This window comes from Takifugu flavidus, chromosome 20, assembly GCF_003711565.1.
Source record: "Takifugu flavidus isolate HTHZ2018 chromosome 20, ASM371156v2, whole genome shotgun sequence".
In the NCBI taxonomy this organism is placed as follows: Eukaryota; Metazoa; Chordata; class Actinopteri; order Tetraodontiformes; family Tetraodontidae; genus Takifugu; species Takifugu flavidus.
The window spans coordinates 4,089,097-4,111,318 of NC_079539.1; the positions used below are offsets into that span (position 1 = coordinate 4,089,097).

The following is a 22,222-nucleotide window of genomic DNA, read 5'->3' on the forward strand; positions in this document are numbered from 1 at the left end:
GTAAAAATAATCCCTAACAACCTACTGACATGTCGGATGCTAATGCTCCCCCCGCTAATAACTCCATAAGGATGGAACGCCGAGCTCTTTTCCCTCAGTTACTTTCTGTCCTTCCAGCGATTCGACCTGATCGCTGGGAATCCCAAATATTCCCGTCCAGCGAGTGGTCCGCGTTGCCGTAGCCCACGATGCGACTGCTCGCAACACTGACGTACCGAACCTGACGTGCGTGCAGCTCACGTCAGGTTCAGTACGTCTTCCTGTGACTCACCGTCCAGCCGCCTCCGTCCGTGGTCATGTCGCAGTACACCTGGAAGCCTGCGGGGTGATGCACTGGAAACACCGAGTATATACCGTCCTCGCGGTGACCGCTGGCGTACAGGTCGCCGCAGTCCCGGGGCCGTGAACCTGCAGGGGGACGTGAGAGTAGGAAGCACTTAAACACACACATTCCAAGATGGCTTAGAAAAGGAAGAGTTGTTCAGGGAAATAAAAGGGAGATATTCTGATATTTTTAGGGCGTAGGTCTTTAATTTCCTCGGTTAAAAATGTCCTGATCAAAGCACAGACAACATGGGAAACACCCACAGGGAGATGGAATATGAGGAATATAAGAATGGCAGTGGAAGCTGTTTGATTCTTTTAGTCTAGCACAAAAGAGCGGATCTACCCCATGATATCACCGGCATCTTTGGGGTTAGCATCCTCGCTACTCCCTCCTCGCACCAAGTCCTTGCCCTGCTTCCTCTTTGTCACCTGGTTTCCACACTCCCCTGCACCTGCTCCAAATCCCCCAATCATTTCTGCAGCATAACCAGTATATAGGTCACTTCTTCACCTGCCAAGCTGTATATTGTACTTGTGCTTCATTATTCTACCTTTCTGTTGCTTCTTTTCTTTCCTCCTGCCTGCCTGATGTCACCAATGTGGCTTGTGTGTCCTCATTTGTGCTACAAAAGCAGGTTGGGGATTACCAGGTTCTCTTTGTGCCTGAACTGGCTCTTCGTGCTCACAAAGGACTTCAGAAATAATAAGGATTGCAGCGGCAGTCGTCAACTTTCTTTGTGAGCTCAGACATGCTGTTTGAGGAGTTGCCAGTCTTCCCGTGAACGGGGCCACTTGACTCTTTCTTTTCTCACATAATGGAACTATTGGGAATTACCTACTTGGGTTGACCTGAGCAGATTAAAGCCAAACTGGTAAAAGCTTTATTAAAAAAGTTAAATATAATTTGTGTCTGTACATCCACATCGTATAACTATGAAAAACAAATCAAAATGTAGCCAAAGAACACCTTCCTGACTGGCAGGTCTGTATTTTAATCAGGTTTATTTCCTGTACCTGTACACCGTAACTACAGATAAACAACCTGTTACTGCCCCCTTTTTAAAAATATAACACGCTGGGAAAAAGATTGTGCGAATACAGTGCTGATAAATAAAATTGGTTTCTTCCCATCAACGAATCCATTATGGGGCCCAAGGTCAACGGGGAGGGGATAGATTCTGAATCTCATACATAATGTTTGGTGACAAAATCAGTACTGCTTGCATTAGCATGTGATTTACAGACTGCCCAGAAGGAATTGGAGTGATTTATTTGCAACATGTTCCAACTTCTGTTCTTCTGCTCGCTCGAATCTAAATCGAGCTGCTTGGTTTGCGGCTCAAAATAATCAGTTTGAGCATTTAACGTCAAGCAGCAGCGGGACCCTCCACCGAGTTTCTACGGTGGTTTCAGCCCCATGAACCACGAAGAACACCGCTGATGATGCAGAGGAGGACGCCTAGGTCCCTTCTCACGTGCACAGCAGGGAGCGATTCAGCGGCCCTTCAAACCAGTGTGCACGGTTTGGGTCTGTGGGAGGAGAAAGCCAGGCACCAGGAGCAGGACCAGAACCACTAACTCCGTTGGTCTGAGTGCACTGAACGCATCGCCAGGCTCTGTCCATGGTGCTGAAGCACAACCTAGGTTACTGAAGCTTTGGAAAAGCCTGAACATATTTCCTGACTGGCTGGCTTTCATGTAAAAACAATTCCAAAACTATATTTATATTACACTATCATCAGTCTATTTATCTTATCTTATCTTTGTTGGCTACTCTGGATTGTGAATATCAAAATTCCCGGAGAAATGAATTCCGAATAAGAAGCAGATCCATTAAAATGGAAGAACTGCTCACAAAATCTAAATAATGAAAGGCATTCCCCGTGGGGGGACCAGACACCTGTTTGCCTGAAATAATGAGAAAGGGAGCAACGGAGAGATGAGCCACACTGAGCAGCCACAACATTCCTGACCAAAGCCTCCTTCCATCCCGCCAACAGTGGAGCTGGTGTCCATCGCTCCAAGATGGATGTTAAAAATCCATAAAGCTCATGCATGAAGTGTTATAGACGCTGCTCATGAAAGCTGCGAACAGCGGTGCATCAAATATTACCTTATTTATCGACTTCCTGTATGGTTTAGAAGTGTGTCGTTGCTTCACATCTCGCTGCACCATGTTGTGTTTTGGTAATTGTTTCCTCCTCACTGCTGAACCTTTATTCTCTGTCTTGCTGCTAGCATTAATCTAAAGTCATGAGGCAAGAAATTAAAATAATGCTCCAGGAACTCATTCCCCAGCTGGGGTTTCGATACTTACTGGGGGGAAAAATTGAGGAGAGTTTGTTTGTCATTTGCGTATTCAATTACACGTGTGTATAATTTAGCGGCATCTAGAATTCCGGTGCGTTCCCAGTTATGGAAACATACTAACTGAAATTGACAATAAACATTAGAACTGCAGCACTTCCTTTGAATCCATTTTGAGTTGTTTTTTTTAACGCAGAGATCAGCTTTTAAAGGTAGAGTTTGAGAGCGTCACTCCTTAAATACAGACGTTACTGGTGTCCCAGCAACTGGTGCAAGTAGAACTGGTATTCCAATATCTAACACAGTGGTAGGAAGAGTAAGGTAAAGCCAATTATTCAAGCCATCATTTTATATTCCTCCATTTGCGCTGCAAACCAAAAGAAACCTGACAAAAATGAACATTGATGAACTCAGTCTGCTGTTACTATGGTATCCAGTGTGCATACTGGTTTAACCCAGCCGGAGTAAATGGCCTGAGTTGCGCTGCATAATGACACCGTGTCACCCTTCGCGGCTGCTTGATACGCTGTGACACAGGAGATGAGTGGAATTCCTATTTAAACATGACTACAATGTGGAGGAGATGGAAGCACTAACGGCGCCAGGGCCACCCCGGAGGGACTGGATCAAAGCGCCAGGCAGTTAGGAAACAGGCGGCGAGGAGATACTGGAGGAGGCTTGTTTCTGTTGCCACTGCTCCATTCAAATCAAGATAACTTTATTTATATAGCTTCTGGTACGGTCAACATTGTCTTTAGGTGCTTTACAGAAACCCAGAGACTGACCTGAACAACTAACAGTGGCAGGAAAAAACCCGCAGGCCTCGGCCCATGTCGGGGGAGGGGTGTGTGTGTGTGTGTGTGTGGGGGGGGAGGGTTTGGAAATCCCTTCCCATGTAATTCCGCCACTATTCACACTTGGTATAACATGGCAGGTGGGGTAATGAAGCGTAAACAGGCCACATCCCTGATGGTTCACATGATGACAAGGTCGTCTACTCTTTGTGCACCGCCAACAGTGTCCATTTCCCTCAGAGTTAAAATCCTTGTCAGCTTTTAGCGCCGCTAAAGCCTCTCAGAGGGGTGGCCTCAAGAACCTGAAGGACGTCCGGCTGCCTTTGACCCGAAAGACTGAGAACCTACATTGTCGCCTCCCCCGTTATTAAAGGTGACACCTGAGCCAAGATGGGCCCACTCCCCCTCCAGATCTATAAACATCAGTGCCATATTCTTGTTGCTAATGAAGCCAGCTTCTTTATCATTGGGGTTCCTCCTCGTATGATTTCAGGCTGGCGCGCAAGAGGTGAGAGTTTGCTCTTTCCGCTCAAAGCTTTCCACAGAGGCTCGTGGAATGTGGAGAACCCCCATAACAGAGCAATAATGGCTGACTGAAGTGCTCCTGAGTGGAGTATTTTTTTCCCCCATAAGACCATTCCAGCGATTTCAGGTCGTTCTTGTCACGCTGCTGGTTTCGCTTTTCTAAAAACAGGCTGAAAGGACAGCTTCCCTCGACTAGCGGTCGGTAATACCTGCACGTGTGTTCCGTCACTGGACTGAAACCAGTCATTCAAACCAGTACAAGCAGGTAGGGAGTTAGGAAGCGAGTCTATGTAGAGGACATGCTTTCAGTATCAAACATTTACCTCATTCTCAAGCCAAGACACTCTCAAAACTAGAGACAAGTCCTCTGTGTCCTCCTTCTGTATGCTGCATACATGCGTGCTCTGTGCACCTCGGTTACCTATGCAAGGCATGTCCACCAGGAGAATGCCATAGGGTACCGTACGCCTGGTTTAAAGACCTCCAATAGGATGATGCCTCAGGCCTTCCCTTACCTTGCCAAAACACAACCTAGTGGACATGCAAGTCATTCCTCATCCGCAGGGGAGGGAGGAATCACATATCTAGCAAGGGTGAGAATAATGTGGATAAGATGTAGCCCTGGGAAACAGGGCGAGGGTGGTTTGGATGAATATGTGGTAAGACGGATGACAGACAGACCACAGCGGAATATAATTTTAGAGAGTAATGGAGCGTGGCTAACTCGGAGATGGGCCTGCACAGGATCCAGTTACTGGAGATGAAAAATGGATGAACATGAATTAAAAATACAGGGAAACAAAATCTGCACAAACAAAGAAAAAAAATGGAGAGCAAGTAGGGGCAGCGCTCCGAGGCCTGCCTGGTTCCTCTTACCGTTGGAACAGCCCTTGAGACGGGCCCCTCTGACTGGTGCCCTCTGTAAGTCGGCCTTGACTCGTGCCTTCAGGCCCACGTTCTCCTTCTGCATGGCGTTGAGGGCGTCGCTCACCGAGTTTACGACCTTCACCATGTTGATCTGGCTGTCTGACAGCAGCTGCAATCACAGGGGATGGGAGGGGAAGAAGAAACGCTGATGTTCAACTTCTACGGAGCAAAGTCACGCGAGACATGCAGAGAGCGACTTACCAAGCAAACACAATTGATGAAATAGTTTTTGGAATAAACATTTTTAAATGGCTGTTTCAGTACGTTCAGAAAGTGCTGTGCATCCAAAAAAAGGGAGGATTTAAAAGTGAATATCCCAGTTCAGCAAAGAGATGTGGAGCCAATTGATTTATTTCATAATGTCCTTGTTTCTGTAATCTATTTTCCATGTTAATAGCTTTTGGGCACAATACCTACACAGCAGCTCGGATGACAAAGCATCCTTGAACACACCACCGAGGAAGATTCCACTACAGGACTTTAAAAAGGGGGTGGTACATCCAGGGACTGGTGGAACTAAAACATTCACTGCATTGCGACCAAAATATGCAGGAACAGTGACTCTCCTTGTGCAGGAAAGACACTTTTCCCAGAATGCACTCTCGTGAATGTAAAAGAACCCTGTGGGAAGGCTGGTGATGAATGTTTGCGCTGGGATTGGAGGGGAGCGTGGTAACCTCCCCCATCTCTCATGGTCCTTTCCAGGCAGCAGAAAGGTGATCTTCCCTCATCACCTTGCACAGCCATCTGAAGTCTATACGTTAGGCATAGCACTTTTACAGGTTGGAGAACAATAATGTATTTTATGCTCCACAAACACTTTCACAAAGCCGCATCAGTCTGGCAGCACTCAAACTCATGTGAAGAGTCAGAGTCGTCCATCAAATGAACGCCTGGGCAGCCAAGTACAGGTCCTGAACTGCATTAGACCTTTTCAAGTCCTCCATGACCAAGCAAGCTGCCCCTCAATCGCATTAGAAGGAGAAAGGGGAAAGCGTAAATGTCGTCTTTACTGCCGCACCCATGTGGAAAGTGGGAAAGTGGGAAAGCAGCCACGTGTTTTTCGCTGAGGAGCAACGAGGCAGCCGGAGCTAAAAGCTGTTATAACCTGATATGTCTGGCCTCATATATAAGAGATGCATCTGTGAACATCAGGTCAGAGGGATGGATGAGTCTTTAACTGATTACAGCGGTTTTCAGCAAGAACAAGTAAGAAGATGCTGAGCCATTCGTGAGCTTAGGTGCTTGAATCCACAACCCGTTCCTGCTCACACCAGGACGTAGACTGTTTACATGTTAATCATCAAGGGTGAGAAAGGGTGTGCCTTGGTAAACCCTTCTGAAAATGGTACAATATCTGGGGTCAACCCAGACATGACGGTGATGAAACGAGTCACGCTGACAGCGGTGTGGTTGGAGCCAGTGAGTGAACCACATCAGTGAGAACTAGGCCTCTACAGCTGTGTGAAAAATGAAAACGTCAGTGAGCGAATGATCAAAACCCACAGCAACAACATTTCCTTACTCAGGGGCGTCTGAAAGGTCTCTTTCTCTACGCCAGGGCGAACCTGGTCTTCAGAGGGTTGTCACGCACACTGGGCCGTTACCAAGACAGCCACACTGAGCCCTGTGTCATCTTATAAATCAGACGTGGGAGCAACAGGTGGCCCATAGATCACAGCCATGCTGCCGTGTCAGGGAGAACCAGCGGATGTTCGCGCCACATGCCCGGCCTCCGAAGGGGAAATCAATCAGCCGGCATCTCGGGGCTGCTAGCCAGGGCCACTTCCACTTAGGAGCACCCACAGTGCCGTGCCACCTACGCCACCTACGCCACCGTAATGGGACAGGCCTCCTTTCTTCTTCTACTGAGCTTCCATTCATCATCCAGGGTTCTTCGGTCCCCAGAGACGGAGTTAACCGATCTGGCTACTTTCTGAACGTGCCCTAAAAAATGCTGAGCAGAACTGGCTGGGCCGACAAAAACATCTGGCAGGTGTTAAGAGGTAAAGAGTGAACATGTGTAACTAGCAGCATGGCCTCTGACAGCATGGAACAGCATGGCAGGCTGATCTGGTTAAACATTCTGCACTTGTCCAGCACTGAGGATGTGGTGATAAGTGCAAAAGCCTGACCTCTTCCTTCCCCTGACACTGGGTTCACAGCGAAGAGAAGACACCCAGAGCGCAGTGAAAGCGGTGAACCGAGAGGAATTCGCATATTGATATATTCTGGAGTTATAAAAGAGGAAAAATAGGAGTCAAAAAGAAAAGCCCACCCACCTCCTTTTTTCCATAAAAAAAATCCACTTTAAAGTGTTATTAAGGACCAATTTAAACACTCGTCTTCACTTCATTAAAATTAAGAATAGCTTTTAAATTTCTTGACAAATTTTGAGCTGCTACAATGGCAACTGAGCCTCTCAATCAGGGAGTGACTGGTTCATGCTTAATTGAATCAAACCTGAGGTACAACATATAATGCAAAGCTTAGGCCTCACATGTTTGAACTGTCTTAATCCTGAAAGACAATTCACCTTGTGATTAAAGTGGGTAAAATGTGTTGTGACATCAACCTCCTGCTAAAAGCTAATAAAGGCAGAGAGTGACTGGAGATTACTAAAGGGTGAAGTTGCCAAAGGAAGCACTCTTAAACTGGGATTCTACACTCGGAAGGCCAGAGGAAGAACACACAGGAAGACCACAGAGAACACATCATCCAAAACAATGTTATATTTTTAACAGTGGCAGAAATTCCTCAAGAGAAGCTTGAAAATAGAAAAGATCCCCCGTTTCTACACCTACTTGTGAAAAGGTCTGACAGGTGCTGAACAGGCCACTCTGCATTTGGCACAGAAGAAGCATCACGTCTCCACGTTTACATCCATCCATCTCACTAAATAAGAGGCATATCGATAGCCCGCCGTGATTGCCAGCGCCCTCCTCTACGCCGCATGCCGGAAAGGTAACATCAAGAGAAGAGGCACTTAGAGACCGGAAAAATTAATCAGGTGGGCCGGCTCATCATCGGCATGAAGGATGACTGTGGCGGTCGAGGAAGAGGAGAGCTCTCTTCACACGCTGTTGACTATTATGGACAATAACCACAGCCGTTTGATCGCTGCCATCATGAATCTGAACAGCTGCTTCAGAGGAAAGCTGCTGTTGTAGTAAGACGCTGGGAACAGACTGACAACTTCTTCTGGAGCTGGGGGAGAGGAGGGCAGAGAGGATGTTTTGTTGGGGGGTTTGGGCACTTTTTTCTATTTTTTTTATTAGTTACTGATCCCTGATGCGATGTCGACCGTGTGGTACAAAACTGGGACATTTGATCAGGTAAAGCTGCAGGAGACTTCGAAGCAAAGGCCCTGTTTACACCAGGAGGTTCTGTCAGGTTGGGCCTTTCGAGTCCCCGAAAAGGAGTTTTTTTGAAAACATGCATTTTCAAAATTTTCAGATCTTTCTACAGAAACAGGAATAACAGCAGGAGGTACCTGCAGATGCACCCTACGGATGCAGTCAAGCCGCGATCAGTGAATGTACGAATGGTAAACATAACATCGTTATAGGTCCACAAAAATAATGTTTACGCAATATTCGAATGTGTCTTAAGTAAAACGTTTTCAACGGTTTCCTGATATACATACTTCCCTGCACAAGGAGTGTTCCAATTCCAAGTGTGCAAGCTACCAACTATGCTCCATTCTTTCTGTACAGGTACTTGTGCCGCCCATGACGTCACGTGTGTGGACTTGGGGCAGCTAGGTATCCCACAATGCATTTCACCTCAGCCAGCGGGAACAGCTGCAGTGACACCTGTGTGCATGCAGGTGGGTGCTGTTACGTCACACAAAATACACGCCAACTAGTGGCCTGGCATTGAAAGTGCAGTGTAACAATTCTTACGTTCCTGTGTCAGCTCTTGTTTTCAAAATATTTCTGTCTGAATGTGTTTGGTTTTGAAAAATACAGTTTCAAGCAGTTCTCAAGTCCCCACAATGTTGGATGTAGATGTCTCACCTGTATGAGGCGCCCCTGCTCCGTCTGCAGGGTGTTGAGGTCCTGTCCCAGGCTGCCCTGACCCCTGCGTAACGCCTCGTAGTCCATCTTCAGCTGCTCCGCGTGCGCCGACAGCTTCGCCACCTCCTCGGCCAGGCTGACGAGAAGAGCCCGATCCTGGCCTTTGACCGACTTCAAGTCAGAGTCGTGGTCAGTCAGCGAGTGGAGCAGCGATGTCTGCACCCCCTCCAGGCGCAAAAAGTTACTGTTGTAGTCAGGACAGTTGGGGTCGATAAAGATGTTGATGCGGGAGCCGTCGCCTCTTTCCACTGTGACCAGAGCATTTGCTTCATCCTGATTGGTGGAGATGTGGGGCAGGCCATCGGACATGGGCGGGGCCTGGTAGTGGTTCATAAAAAGGATGGTTCCGGTCACAGTGACAGCTAGCAGGACGGCCACGAAGAGCAGGATTGTGCAGAGCAGGTAGCTGCAGCTCATCCTCTGTGGAAGAAGAAAATTACAAAGTGACCGACTTAAACACAACTGACTGGCTCAGATGGCCGTGACAAATGTAAACACACGCAAAGTTCACTTCTCACGACTTATTCTTTCAGGTCAGCACACACAGTTGTTACCGATTGCTGTATCTGTCCCCAGTGAGCAGGAACTCATCCAGTCCTTCAGTCCTCGACAGGAAGATATTGTGTCTGCAGGCAACCGTAGACAGTTGCATCGATGTGAATCAACCCCCTGTTTGTTTGTATTTATTCGTGAGAGCCAGTGCAAAGCTCATTACTATGCAAAATAGCTCCAGACCCGAGTGAAACACACTAATTGGTAGCTAATGGTCTGCTTTACTGGAGATGTTTATGGCTTCTTTAAAATAAGAGAAATCTATTGTGCTGTTTAGGAAATCCAAAGGTTTATGAGGCCTTCAGGAGGGAGCAGTAAAAAAAGGCCCTAATTCTGCAGATGGTTGGTCCATGTGGGGGCTGAAATATGACTGTGGCCAACAAATGCGCACATTAGACTCTGCCTACATTGTCAGGCATCATATACCAGCGCCATTTTATATTCCTACGTTGTTGCTGCACCTCAAGGTCGGATCTTTATTAATTGAGTGGATGTATCACCTTCCATTGTGAACAAGAAGCTGCAGCCAGACAACGTGGCTTTAATACTGCACAACGCGCACGGAGAACACGCAGGCAGAATTCTGACACGCGTTCGCAACAGCCAGGCAAGAACACGCACACCCAGTCAATAAAAGAAAAATGGAACATTGCTTTGACAGAGTCTTCCATCTTCTTTGTGTGTTTTCCCCTTTATTCTTCGTTTGTAAAGCGCAACACCACCATAAAGCAAAGAGCTTCAGGGAACTATTGCTGATGCAACTTCAGATGCTTTTCCTCTCTCCTCGCACTAACTTATGTGGCTGCTTCTGTGTTGCAAACTCCCTATAAATCTGCATCCTCTTCTATGATTTAACAATTTTAACCTCAACACAGTGGTTTTGGTAAGGAAAAATGGGGCGTGGCCTGTCACAGCTGCGGGCAATCCCGCCCGTGAGTCCTAGTTCGCCCCGCGCACCTGTGACAAATCAGGACCATAACGAGCTCCCTTCTTAGTTCCCGGAGTTACGCTGCCTCCCCGCCGGATCAGCGTTTTCCTGTTTGCCTCCCTGCCCGGTTCCGACCTCGCCTGTTCCTGACCATTCTATCCTGTCTGCTCCCCGGTAAACTCTGTCTGCCTTCTGCCTGGTCTTGACCCTGCCTGTCCCCGACTATTCTATTCCGGTGAATCCTGTCTGTTCCTGACAATAAAGCTGTGTTCAGTCGAACTCTGGTGTTGCGTTTGGGTTCTTGCCTGCTGCCTGACAGTGGCCTATTTAGGAGATGTAACTTTAATATGCTATATCAACAAAAACAATACTTGGATGAGGACACTCCGGTCCAAGCCTTTCAAATCTGATGTACAATGACTGTTCATGGATAAATGGCTCAGGCTCCCCGGCAGAAACACAACCACCTGCCCACGAACACATCTGAATGAGCACATCTCAAAGGTATCATTGAATTCAATCCTTTCTGACAAGCTCGTCCTCACTCTTCCCATTCAGAGAGCAACCTTTTTGGAAATGGCCTTTGCGTGTGTAGGTAAACATGCCGTATACACAATATCTCAACCCAAATTACTTTTTTTCCTTTTAGTGAGTCGCATCTATAATAAATGCAGCATAAGGTCTGCAGAGGTCTAACATTGTCATTCCCAGCACAGAAACGTCTGCATAAAACTGTTATTAATCAATATTTAAACCTGAACACCATGGTTCTTTTAAAGCCGGAGAAAAGCTTTGGCTATGGTGATTCTGGTCCTGGTCAAGGTTTCTTCCTGTTGCAGTAAAAGGTAGTTGTCCTGCCACTGCTGCCAGTACACAGACAAATGTAGTAAAATTCATAACTTACGCCACATCTCATCTATCCTTATGTGCTCGCTTGTCTCACACCAAAACCACCTCCATCTATCATCATTTTTACCAAATCTCACATGGATGGATGGATGGATGGATGGATGGATGGAACACGTATCCACCCTTTGCTAAAGAGAAGTGCTGCTATGATGCCCACCCGGGGAACATTTTGTGGTTAAAGTAAAGAAAAAAGAAAAAAAAACATGTCTCAGGTTAGCATTTGGAATGGTGTAATAAAATGGCCTGTTGCCTCTTGAATTCTGAGTGGGGAGGGCGGCCTGGCTGACACTTCATGCAGCGCCGTAGGACCTGAAAGCCTAACGAAAGGATCCTGATGTACAGACAGAAATGGGGAGGGGTGGAAAATAATCAGGAATTCCCACCACATCTGTCCTCCAGCAGAGAGTCATTGGCAGCCAGTTACTGGTGGAAAAGACCAGCGCCGCTTGTTAGATAAGCAGAAAACCAGCATGCGCTTGCTCCCCTCCTTTTGAAACGTGCAGGCTAGCGTGCTAATCCTTGCAGAGCCCCCAGGTGGATGACCACTTTCACATCGCCGATATCTTCAGACACATTTGGACTCCTTCTACGTGATCACTTGTAGGTAGTTCAAAGAATCTGCACGGCCTAATCCCGTCTAATTCCCTCTTACGCAGCTGAGCTGAGGTCGCGCCTCCACCGCTGCTCTGCTGCAAAACGTGACATTCAATATGCAATAAGCCTCTGCGCTACCGTCTGGATATTGAGGGGAAAAAAGGCGACAAGAGAGGTAGGAGGGGGAAAAAAAGGCTCATAGAGCTGTGGGTCGTCTGGTTGTGTCGACGGGGCCTTACCTTGGCCGGGGCCTCTCTGGCCGACTCTGAATCTGACCACCGGTGCTTTAGCTGGGAGGAGCCGGGCACACACTCGCAGAACGTCTGCATGGGACAAACAGACACAGGGCCACCAGTGTTGGCGTTTGCTCGGGTCACGTGTGCGCTCAGGCATGCCGGCATATGTGCACAAACAGGCTTGCATGCAGGTTTACACAGATAAGCAGCAAATTTCCTGAGTATGATATTATACTGAAATATATCATAGGTATTAACTTATGCCGATGTTATCTTATAATGCTAATACGAGGCAACAGGATGATCCAACTGTAATAGTGCATCATGGGTAAACAAGCCAACAAGGCCTGTGAAAACACAGACAAGGTTAAGTACATCACCGCCTGTCTGGACTTGAACAACATTGGATCCCTAAGCTATAAATCACCTAATAATAATTAGAAAAATCAGACGTGTCCAGTTAGCATAACATCTGTTGTTCAAGGCTGGGTGGTTCTGAACATCTGTTTCATGATGGTCAGTCTTTTGGGCGGTTGACCTCTGCTCTGTTAAGTGTCACATCCACACACTGTTGGAAGGTAAGGGGGCGCTAGAGGTCGTCTACTCTACTTTCTGGAAGGGAAGAGAATGTCGTGTTGGAGTGGGGAGCTGCACTTTAAATTACTGGGAATTGATGCTCTTTGGACGTCTGGTACCTTTCTCAAGGCACCTCTACTGCTGCCAACATCATCTCTGGACAAGAGTATCGTGAACTCATGTCGTGACCTGTCAGGAACAGAATCAAAAGTGACCTGAGGCTCCAATCACGAGCTTACAGGAGCTTCTGCCGCTTCATTAACACTCAGCTGTTTTATGGTCGTTCCTAGATCTGCAGGTTGGGGAGGTGTTTTGTCACCAATTTTCACCTTTTCTGCAGGTTCAAGGCGTTATCGGTGTTGATGTTGCACAAGTTCCTCATCACGGTGTCTCAGCAAACAACAATGGTGACCGACGGAAATGATGGCGTGCTATTGGAATGCAGAAGGAATCGCTACGTCGTCAGATGTGTTGATGCATTCGTTCAAGTAGGTCGATGATCTTGAATATAAAGGTTGGATAATTAAATAACTAGTTATGTGCGCCATGTTATACTAACTTAAGTTGGACCCTTAAAACAAGTAGTTTGGGTTGTGAAACCGGTGATGTTTTTAACTAATTATGAACAAAACATGCTCTCCCTAAAATATTGATTAAAACACATCAAACAGCTTGTTTCTGACTCTGATCCGGGAAATGGTTGTTGAGGTGGAAAATAAAGAGAAGACGAGCGCTATTTCCTGGACTTTCAGAATTACTGATGAGCATTCGGCCAAGGAAAGTAATGTCAATCGCAGACATAAAGCTAAATGTTCCCCGTCAGCAAACCCACCACTCGCCGCTAGCTGCATGGCATGTTGGCGCTCCTCACACAGCGTTGTGCATCCTAGCTGCACTAGTACACACATGTGTTTTTAATATGTTATTTGAAAGCTAATAGGGTTTTATTTAAGAGTGGTAGGTAGGTAAATGTTACCAGAGTGTGTCTGAATTTACCTCTGTACATCATTGTGCTGAGTGAATGTGCAAAATTGAACACAATGCACTGGAAACAGCATAGCCCTGAGGAGGACGCCATTATTCTGGCTAGGATACAAAGCTTGTGACGCACGTGTTGACTGCATTGTGCTCAGCATAATAACACCACATAGCTGAGAGAGTATAACAATGGAGTTGTAGTGTATTGTTTTATTGCTAAATACAAAATAAACCCTTAAAACTCCAAAAGTAAAACTGAGTCCTGAATTCTCCTTTAATGGATAACAAAGTGCCGCGTTCCTGACTGTGTGCACGTGCACATTGTGCGAAGGTGAGTCATCCCCGAGCGTCGGGATGTTTGGGAATGCAGCTCACGCGGCCGTTATGATGGCTGACCAACACTTCACCCCTCTGCTCTGAGCGTTCGCTTCCAATGTGTAAGATGGCGCAGTTTGGGAAATAATAAAGGGAGTGTGGGTGAGAGCGAGAAGGAGAGAGAGCTGCGCTGCATCCTAATCAGCCGCCCCGGTGCCGCCGATAGAAATCTGCCTGTTCTGCCTAAAACACTGCAGCCGTCTGTGCGAGTCCACAGCCGACAAACACAGACTCCACTGACACACAACAAGCAGCATCCACCACGCAGCAGCATGAACTGGGGCTAATTCTCGAAACTCTTAGCCCTCATTTACATTCTCTTTGCTTTAAAGCTGAATCTCCGGTTCCCTGTTAGTCTGTGTGGGGATGCTGCAGGTAGACTGAGCGAGCTTTTATGCACAGGGCTCCTCAGTGACCTGCATCTCATCAGAATGGGAAGGGGACCTGAAGAATCTTTGCAAAGAATTGTGAAAATAAAAGGAAATGTCAAGGGAAAAGATGGACATAAAGCCTCCACATCAGGAGTGTTTTTCCAGATGATCCTCTTCACTTAAGTAGAACACAAAACACACCAAGCAAGCACATCATTCTTTCTGCAAATTAAACTTACTGTATTTTTACCATCTCCGTTTTATTGACATGGTTAAAAGGTTAAAATCGAATGGAAACTGAGCTAAAGACTTTTTCAGAATGACCTTTTAGCAACACCATATTATTGTTACTCATTAAGAAATGTTTAAACTTAAAATAGCTGCAAGAATTCTTATTTTTTTAACATTTAAGTACATGTTGCCTACACACACACACACACACACCACACACACACACACACACACACACACACACACACACACACGTATGTGAGATCTGATTTTTTTTCTCTCGTTCTAATCTGACTCCACAGTCCAGAGGATTTGCACTTAATAGAATATCTGGACTTTTTTAGTGGTTGAACTTTACAAGGAGAATCCTATCTGATAATCCATGTCTTAGAGGACAGGAAGTGCAGGGAATTATCCCGGGTGTGACAGGATCTGAATCGTGTTTGGTTTTTTGAGCGTACACCTTTTGATTCGCAGGGGGAACCCGGATCTTTAAAGCAGGAAAACCAGCACTAAGACTGTCTGGATCATCTGAATAATTTTCCGTGTACATCTGTGTGTGAGAGAGACAGGGACTTTAGCTAGGTGGGTTTAAATCGACTATTCGCTAAGCCCGTGGAGTGAAAGCGGCTTTGCATATATTCACTTGCAGGCTTACTGATCATTTAACAGGACTCGCCGACTGCTAAATGAGGGGACTAAGATGGACAGAATGATGGAAATCAGTAAAAAAAGTGGGGCGGGAGCAGAATATAAAGCAAAGGGACCTTGTAGAAGTCCTTGTTGCTGTTGTGCTCATTGTGACACATGACAGATTAGCGTGCTCCTCTTCAGTTGTGTATTTCAGACACAGACAATAGCAATGGATAAATAAATGCATCTGAACATTCTGAGAGGACAAATGTTGAGGATTTCTCAGCCCGCAGAAATCTAATCACTCGAGAAATGACAAACGTGCAACATCCCAACTTTCTGAAGTCAACATTGTACTGGCATCAGCCAACACAGGTGTGTTCGAGGCTTATTTCTTGAAGAGATTTGAGCGCTTTGTGTCAACAAAGCCTTTAATCAGAAGTGTGAGCTTTCGCTGAGCTCTTCCATTTGAGCTGTTTTTGGTCCCCCCCCATCACCACCACCACCCCAAATCTGAGACGGGTGAAAGCGACAAAATAGCATCGCTGATCCAGATCCAGATGTTTCACTTTGATGGGTTCAGCACCACATTTCTCAAATTCATTATAAATATCATAAAGGTTAATCGTATCAGCTTTCTTTCTGAGAGACAGCTGTGAGCTGAAAGTGTTTATCTTGGTTCCTTTTTGTGTTTTTAAAGGACAAAGATATTTTTGAGGACACATTTATTGCTGACATGATGGACAGTCTGTCCGATTTAGCCGTCTTAAACGGCCGAGTCTCTCTCCAGTGGATGACAAATGACAAAAGGCACTTTTTCGATCGCTGAAAAGTTAAAAGATGATGGTTACAGACATCAGAAGTGACTTTATAACCAGCAACATCAGCAAAAAAGAAGCATCTTATAGAATCCTCATTGCTCACTGCTGTCTAAATACAAATTGACTCCGAGAGAACATGTGAATTCAATTGTTTGAGCACTCGACAGCATTTGCTGTGTGTGTGTGTGTGTGTGTGTGTTTGCTGTGATGACAGAGCTGAGATTTTTCAGTAAAAAGGCCTAAACTGAAGAAAAGGGAACACTGTTATTGGCAAACAGATAATAATTTGTTTTTTTTTCCCACAGAAAAGAAAAGAGCCCTGACTGCTGTTATACATTAGTAATAAGCTGGGAAATGCAGCTTATATAAACAACCATGTTGTGGGTATGATGGAACTTAAAATAGGACAGACAAATACTGGCATGTGGGGATGATTCTGAGCCTCCATGGGGGGTGATGGGGGGGTAAACAAATAAACTCACGTGCCTTTTATGGAGAACCATAATTTCACCATGTGCACGTGTCCCCAACTTCAACCTAATCTGCATCTGGCTGAAACGCGACCTCCGCTTTTGCCTAAACCTGATGCAGACAGAGAACAACGGTCGTCACCTTCAGACGGGCAGCGCACAGAGATGGAGGAGAGGCTGGCTGAAGGTGGGGGGGGATGAGTTCAATCCTAAGAGACAAATTACCCGCTCTTCCCTCCGCTGCCTGTCCTTGGAGCTCACGCTGTGACGGGCCGCAGACGAGGAAAGAGTCTGTCACCCGGCGTCCCTGAGGCGCACGTGCACGCGTGCCGAGCGGCTGTTAGACCATGAACACAGTCCCCACGAGGTCAGGAGCGCTACTTCCTGAACGAGACGCCGCAGTTGAAGAGAGTTTTAATTTTTACACCAGCGCTTCGGCGTCCATGGTTACGCCTGCTCTGCGTGGACCGGAGACTGACCCCACCGGGGACTCCTCGTCATCCCAAACAGCCTCACAAACCCGTTAATTTGACCATAACCATCCCCTACGGCTGCTCAGCATCTCTACTTCCCCATTCTCCCAGAGAGGCCGCCGGCGGTGGCCGTGCCCGTGGAGACGTTGAGCGTAATATTTCCCGGTTCAAACTTAACTTGTCTTGACTTCAAATCAACCTCTGCTATGCAAAGTGCATTCATACAAGCGTAATCAGTGGCAGCGGTTTCCGAATGGCTGCCTTGCTGATGCTCTTTCAACTTGCACAAACACACAGATGAAGGGAACGTGGTAATCATCAGATTACCTTGTCAGGAATAATCAGAAGTATTCATGGCTCACCTTTTAACAACGAGGGTTCACATTATTCCGTCCCCCCCCCACAATTTTCTTTTGTTAAGGCTGAAGCCGTCTCCCAGTTTAAGGGAGCCTTAATTGTGCCGGTGTAAAGTGCGCACAGACGACCACATTAACGTGCGGCTCTGCACCGACGTCGACAGACATGCCATTACAACACAAGATGGATCTCCGCCCCACAGCCTTGCTCTGTTAATAGCAGCACGATAAGATGCCAGACCCTTTTCCTACCAGGATAGCAAAGGCCTCTTCTTCATTAGCATACTTTGCTATGTGTAAGCATATAGGCCCTCATAAATTATACATACGTGTTATGGATACTGGTGCATTCACTTCACGGAGCAGCTCGCTGGCAGAATGACACATGGCTGTGGCTCCAGCAGCACATCAAGGTGGCGTTAATGTGAGTGTGCGTTTATCTCTGCTTGTCCATCTATCTCTGCACGTACAGTATGACTCTTTCTGTTGCGTGCGAGTGATCATTCGTGTCCGGGGAGTTCGACCTTGGCGAAGAGATCAGATGTTGATGCTGATGATTTAGGACAAATTCGGTGGTTTTGTTGGATTTTCTGTGCTAGTGGATACAGAAACGTGTGTATGCAGCCCTGCGTGACGCTTGCGATGATATAAAAAAGGGTGGTGGCCCAGTCTTCTTCAAACTTTCAGCATAAAAGTTAATTTTATAAAATCACATTGTTCCATAATAAATAAAGGGACCCTAAATGCACCATCATGTGTCACTGCCTGCTCTTCTGCTCCTGGCTGAGGTAGACAATTCCACTCCCTCTACCACACCCCCTGCCACACCCATCTGATCAGCTTTCATCATTTTCACCTGTTGCTCCCTCTTAGGCCTATTTAAGCCACTGCTGGACATTGATGCCTAGCCAGGTTGTTATTGCTCCCTGCCTGACTTTCTAACACATCGGCTGTTTCTGAAACCCCACACTCGTTCCCTGTTCACTACTCACTACATGGGGGCATGGATTGAGTGAACTACGTAGCGCACTCAATTTAAAGTTCGGGCAACAGCGTCATTTATGGCGCATGTAAAGTGACGTCATGGTGTCGCATAATAAATACGAACCGGTCGCCGGGAAAAGTGGCCAGGTCCATTTAATTATTTTAACCCATCAGAAATACATTCAGCAGTCATATTATGAAAATGCAATATTATACACTATAATTAACTTTATATAATAAAATGAAATATTAATGTCAATAATAATTACTTATTACCTAAAATAATGAGTGTCCCTGTAGTGAAAACATTTAACATTTAATAAAGCAATGTTTCATCAAAAAATGGATCCACAGCTACTTTTCATCTTTGTAAATATTATTTTACTGAGATTCGCCTGGTGAGGAACAGACGATTCCGAAGAACAATTTTAAGTGAGGGGCGGGGGGATCAGTAAAGATTGATTGATTTTTTTTTTTTACACATTTATGTTGTAATATTGGACCCCTACTGAAAAAAAAATCTTATTTCCAAAAATGTCATATATCAAACCGCACAGTAGAAATTACGTTAAAAAAATGCATCCCATCAGCCTTTACGGCACCGTAATGGCTGATGGGATGCATTTTTCCGAGTTAGGGTGCTCCCTTGTACACTACTTTTCGCAGTGCATTGTGGGATACATTGAGTGCACTACATAGGGTACAGCGATGCTCACTAACAATTCGGACACTATTTCAAAATGACATCCACACTATTGAGTGCACTATGTAGGGTATAGGGGGTGGTTTCGGAAACAGCCATAGTTTGATTAGAGTTATTGGTTTTGACCCCACCTGTCTTGGACAAGAGTTTTGCCGTGTTTATTTGGACCGTTGCCCACCTGTGGCTGTGTGGTGTTAACTGCATTCCATGTTTTCTGTGCTGTTTCCTGCACGTATTTAATAAAGCCTCTTTATTTAAACTTCTGTGTTGCAATTGGACCCCCCCACACCTGTGTCATCAGGCTTAATATCTTCATAAACAAAGTGAAATTCCACCTGATTGCTAACTATTCAGGGCTGCTGCTCCATTCAACATATCAGCCCAGACCTTCAGCTGTTCCAACTACTGAGCAATCAGGGACAATCGGGCGGTTGGAGACAATCTGTCAGTGTCTGTGACACAGCTGATGAGTTAAAAAGGCAATCCACTTAAACAGGGTTTGTGTCTTCCAGGGACGCTAATTAATACATGGCAACACAGGCTTTGTGAAGACAGGACATCTACATTTGAGAGTATATATGGAAATAATTGCTGCTTTTTGATCTCCTTCATTCATCTTTGTAAATTGGGACTAGCATGGGACAAAAATCATTGTAACAATTGTAGTCGTCTTTAACTGGTAAAAAGCAGCGGAGGGACGAACAGAATACTTGAGATGATGGAGCGCTACATTAGAACAGTGAAAGAAGTCAGTGCACCCCCGCCTTTTCGAGCTTAAACGCCACCAGTGCCATTTCACGTTAATGTGGGAAGGTCGTGACAGAATTTGAGAGCATTTGAACCACACTAACATTTCAAAGACTTCAAGGTCAGAAATGGAACAGGATGATTGGGTAAAGTGCTAAAAGAAAGTCTGGCAGTTACACAGACAACTCGCAAACCCTGCGGAACAATAGTTGGTAGAACAGTCATTCCACACGCACGAGAAAAGCTACTAATCTCTCTGTAAACATGTGTCTGTGGTTACAATCAACATACAGGCTAATCACTTAGCTGATGGTAATCCCTGCCTATTTAACATGATTCATGTTGGTAAACATTCCTACTTCCTTTGTGGAACTCTGCAAACTTTAAATGGGATGCATTCAAAGGCCCATAATTAATGTGTTCCCCAGCTGACAATTTCTCTAGAGTTGAGAGATTAAACCACTTCATTAGTGTCTTTAGAGACAACAAACGGGAATGGCGTCGCTAAGAGGGGCAGAAACTCGGAGCCTGGGAAGGAGCAGGAGCTCACTTTGTTGCTGCTCAAAAGAGACACTTTCAAGGCAGTAATTATGATGAAGAAAGGACGTAATTAATTTCCCAGTGTGCCATGGGGCTGACATCGTCTGCTAATGGTGACGGGTGACAATCTAATGTGCGGCAGATATAAGAAATGGATGAGGCTTAATTGGTCTATAAATGTAAGTAGCTTGTCTAAACACACCCCGACTCATTCAGTGTCCCTCCTCTGCCACCTGTGATCCCGTCGGCCATCAAGTCACAAATCGTAGAGAAAACCTGTCTCATTCCCATCAGTCCCAGTATGACGGTTTACAGTAATAAGCATGCTAAATCACGGCCCCCCGTGACATAACAACAGTCAGGCTGGCTTTGGTGCCTTAACCATGACCCGGAATAAAGACTTTTCCTGGTTGGAGAACAGCACATAGAGGAAGGGACCTTTTCCACATTGGCCAGTGACACGAGAACGATCCACTGAAACGGATAAACCACTTTGCACCTCGATGCCGCTTTTCCCAGTGGTGAGGGTGTGAATGCAGCAGCTAAAGCTTCCTCTATGAGACTCCGTTGAGAAACCTGCAGGGAGGAGTTAAAAGTGAGTCCTAATGGAAGAATTGGTTGGGAGGACAAACCACACAAACAGGTTTTTTTCCCCTCTGACCACCTCCCCCGCAGGATCCGGGCTGCCTCAAATGTTTTCTGTTCCGCTCGGCCGAAATGTCGATTCGGAACGCTTAGCATTCTGACAGAAACCTTAAGCGCATTTTTCATTTATTTTCCTGGTTTTCATTTTATTTTGCGAGAGCTGTTATTGAGGACCGGGATTCTCGGAGCTCGGGAGCTGCAAGGAGCGGCGGCATTTAGAGACGTGGCCGGCGGTATCAGACCTCAAAGAATATCTGATCAAAGTACGCAGGTTGTGTGGTGGCAGCTTGTCTGACAGGCTGTGTGTGTGTGTGTGTGTGTGTGTGTGTGTGTATGTGTGTGGGGGGGGTTAATATCACCGCCACCAATGCTCTGATCACAGTTTGACCTCTGACCTGGCTCACATCCAACTTCTAATTGTGACAAGGAACATATGGCGCATAATTATTCAGAATAATCTGTTTCCATGGTGATGGCCGACCCCCACAACCCCCGAAGCCCCATCTTCGTGTCCAGCCCGGGGCAGATTTGCCTCTTTGCCCTCTGAAAAGGGCTGGGGATTAGCACATGTGCATTATCACTTTAATCTCCTCTTTAGCCTCTTCAGAGGGACGCGGCCGCATTTCCCCGACTCAGAGGAGACATATTTCACCATCCGTGCGTCATTTAAAAACATACGAAGGTGGTTCCGTCTCTCTGGGATGATTTCCGATCTCGGTAATCCACTTCAATCCCCCTCGGCAGCGGCTTCCTGTGGCGGCTCGGCTGTACGCGATATTTCCTGACATGTGTCCCCTTTAAAACCGACCATGAAGCTTTCAATGGCTGAAATGTACCAAAAAGATCGTAAGTACCGCACCGGCGACCCACACCTGCAATGTAGTGCCTGCATAAAATCTGAAATTACACATAAGTGGCAACAAACCCACCTAATTACTCTGAAACAAAAATACTTTTAGGACTGAAAAGTGTTATATTATGTAAAAAGAGCAGCTCGTGTGTTTCAAGGGTTGGTGAACCATCTCTGATTGCTTCGGGCGAGAGTGGTGCCACCGCGACCCCTGACCCGCCCTTCTGCAGCCTGCCAGCAGCTGTGGGGCCCCATACTGGGCATATTGGCACGACCGGGGCACAGGCAAAA

General features: G+C 46.3%; 1 protein-coding gene across 2 annotated transcripts in view; it reads right to left on the bottom strand.

The window, feature by feature from the left end:
* Window positions 1–22,222, bottom strand: part of fibcd1b (fibrinogen C domain containing 1b) — a 65,988-nt gene that overhangs the window by 34,515 nt on the left and 9,251 nt on the right. Inside the window, exons 2-5 of one of the 2 annotated variants that reach the window (XM_057018539.1) lie at window positions 12,182–12,265; window positions 8,900–9,379; window positions 4,830–4,989; window positions 272–408 (exon numbers count right to left, since the gene is read on the bottom strand). In XM_057018539.1, coding sequence (XP_056874519.1) covers window positions 272–408; window positions 4,830–4,989; window positions 8,900–9,379; window positions 12,182–12,265 — 861 coding nt within the window. The remainder of the gene's footprint in view (window positions 1–271; window positions 409–4,829; window positions 4,990–8,899; window positions 9,380–12,181; window positions 12,266–22,222) is intronic. The other variant, XM_057018540.1, reaches the window with a different exon arrangement.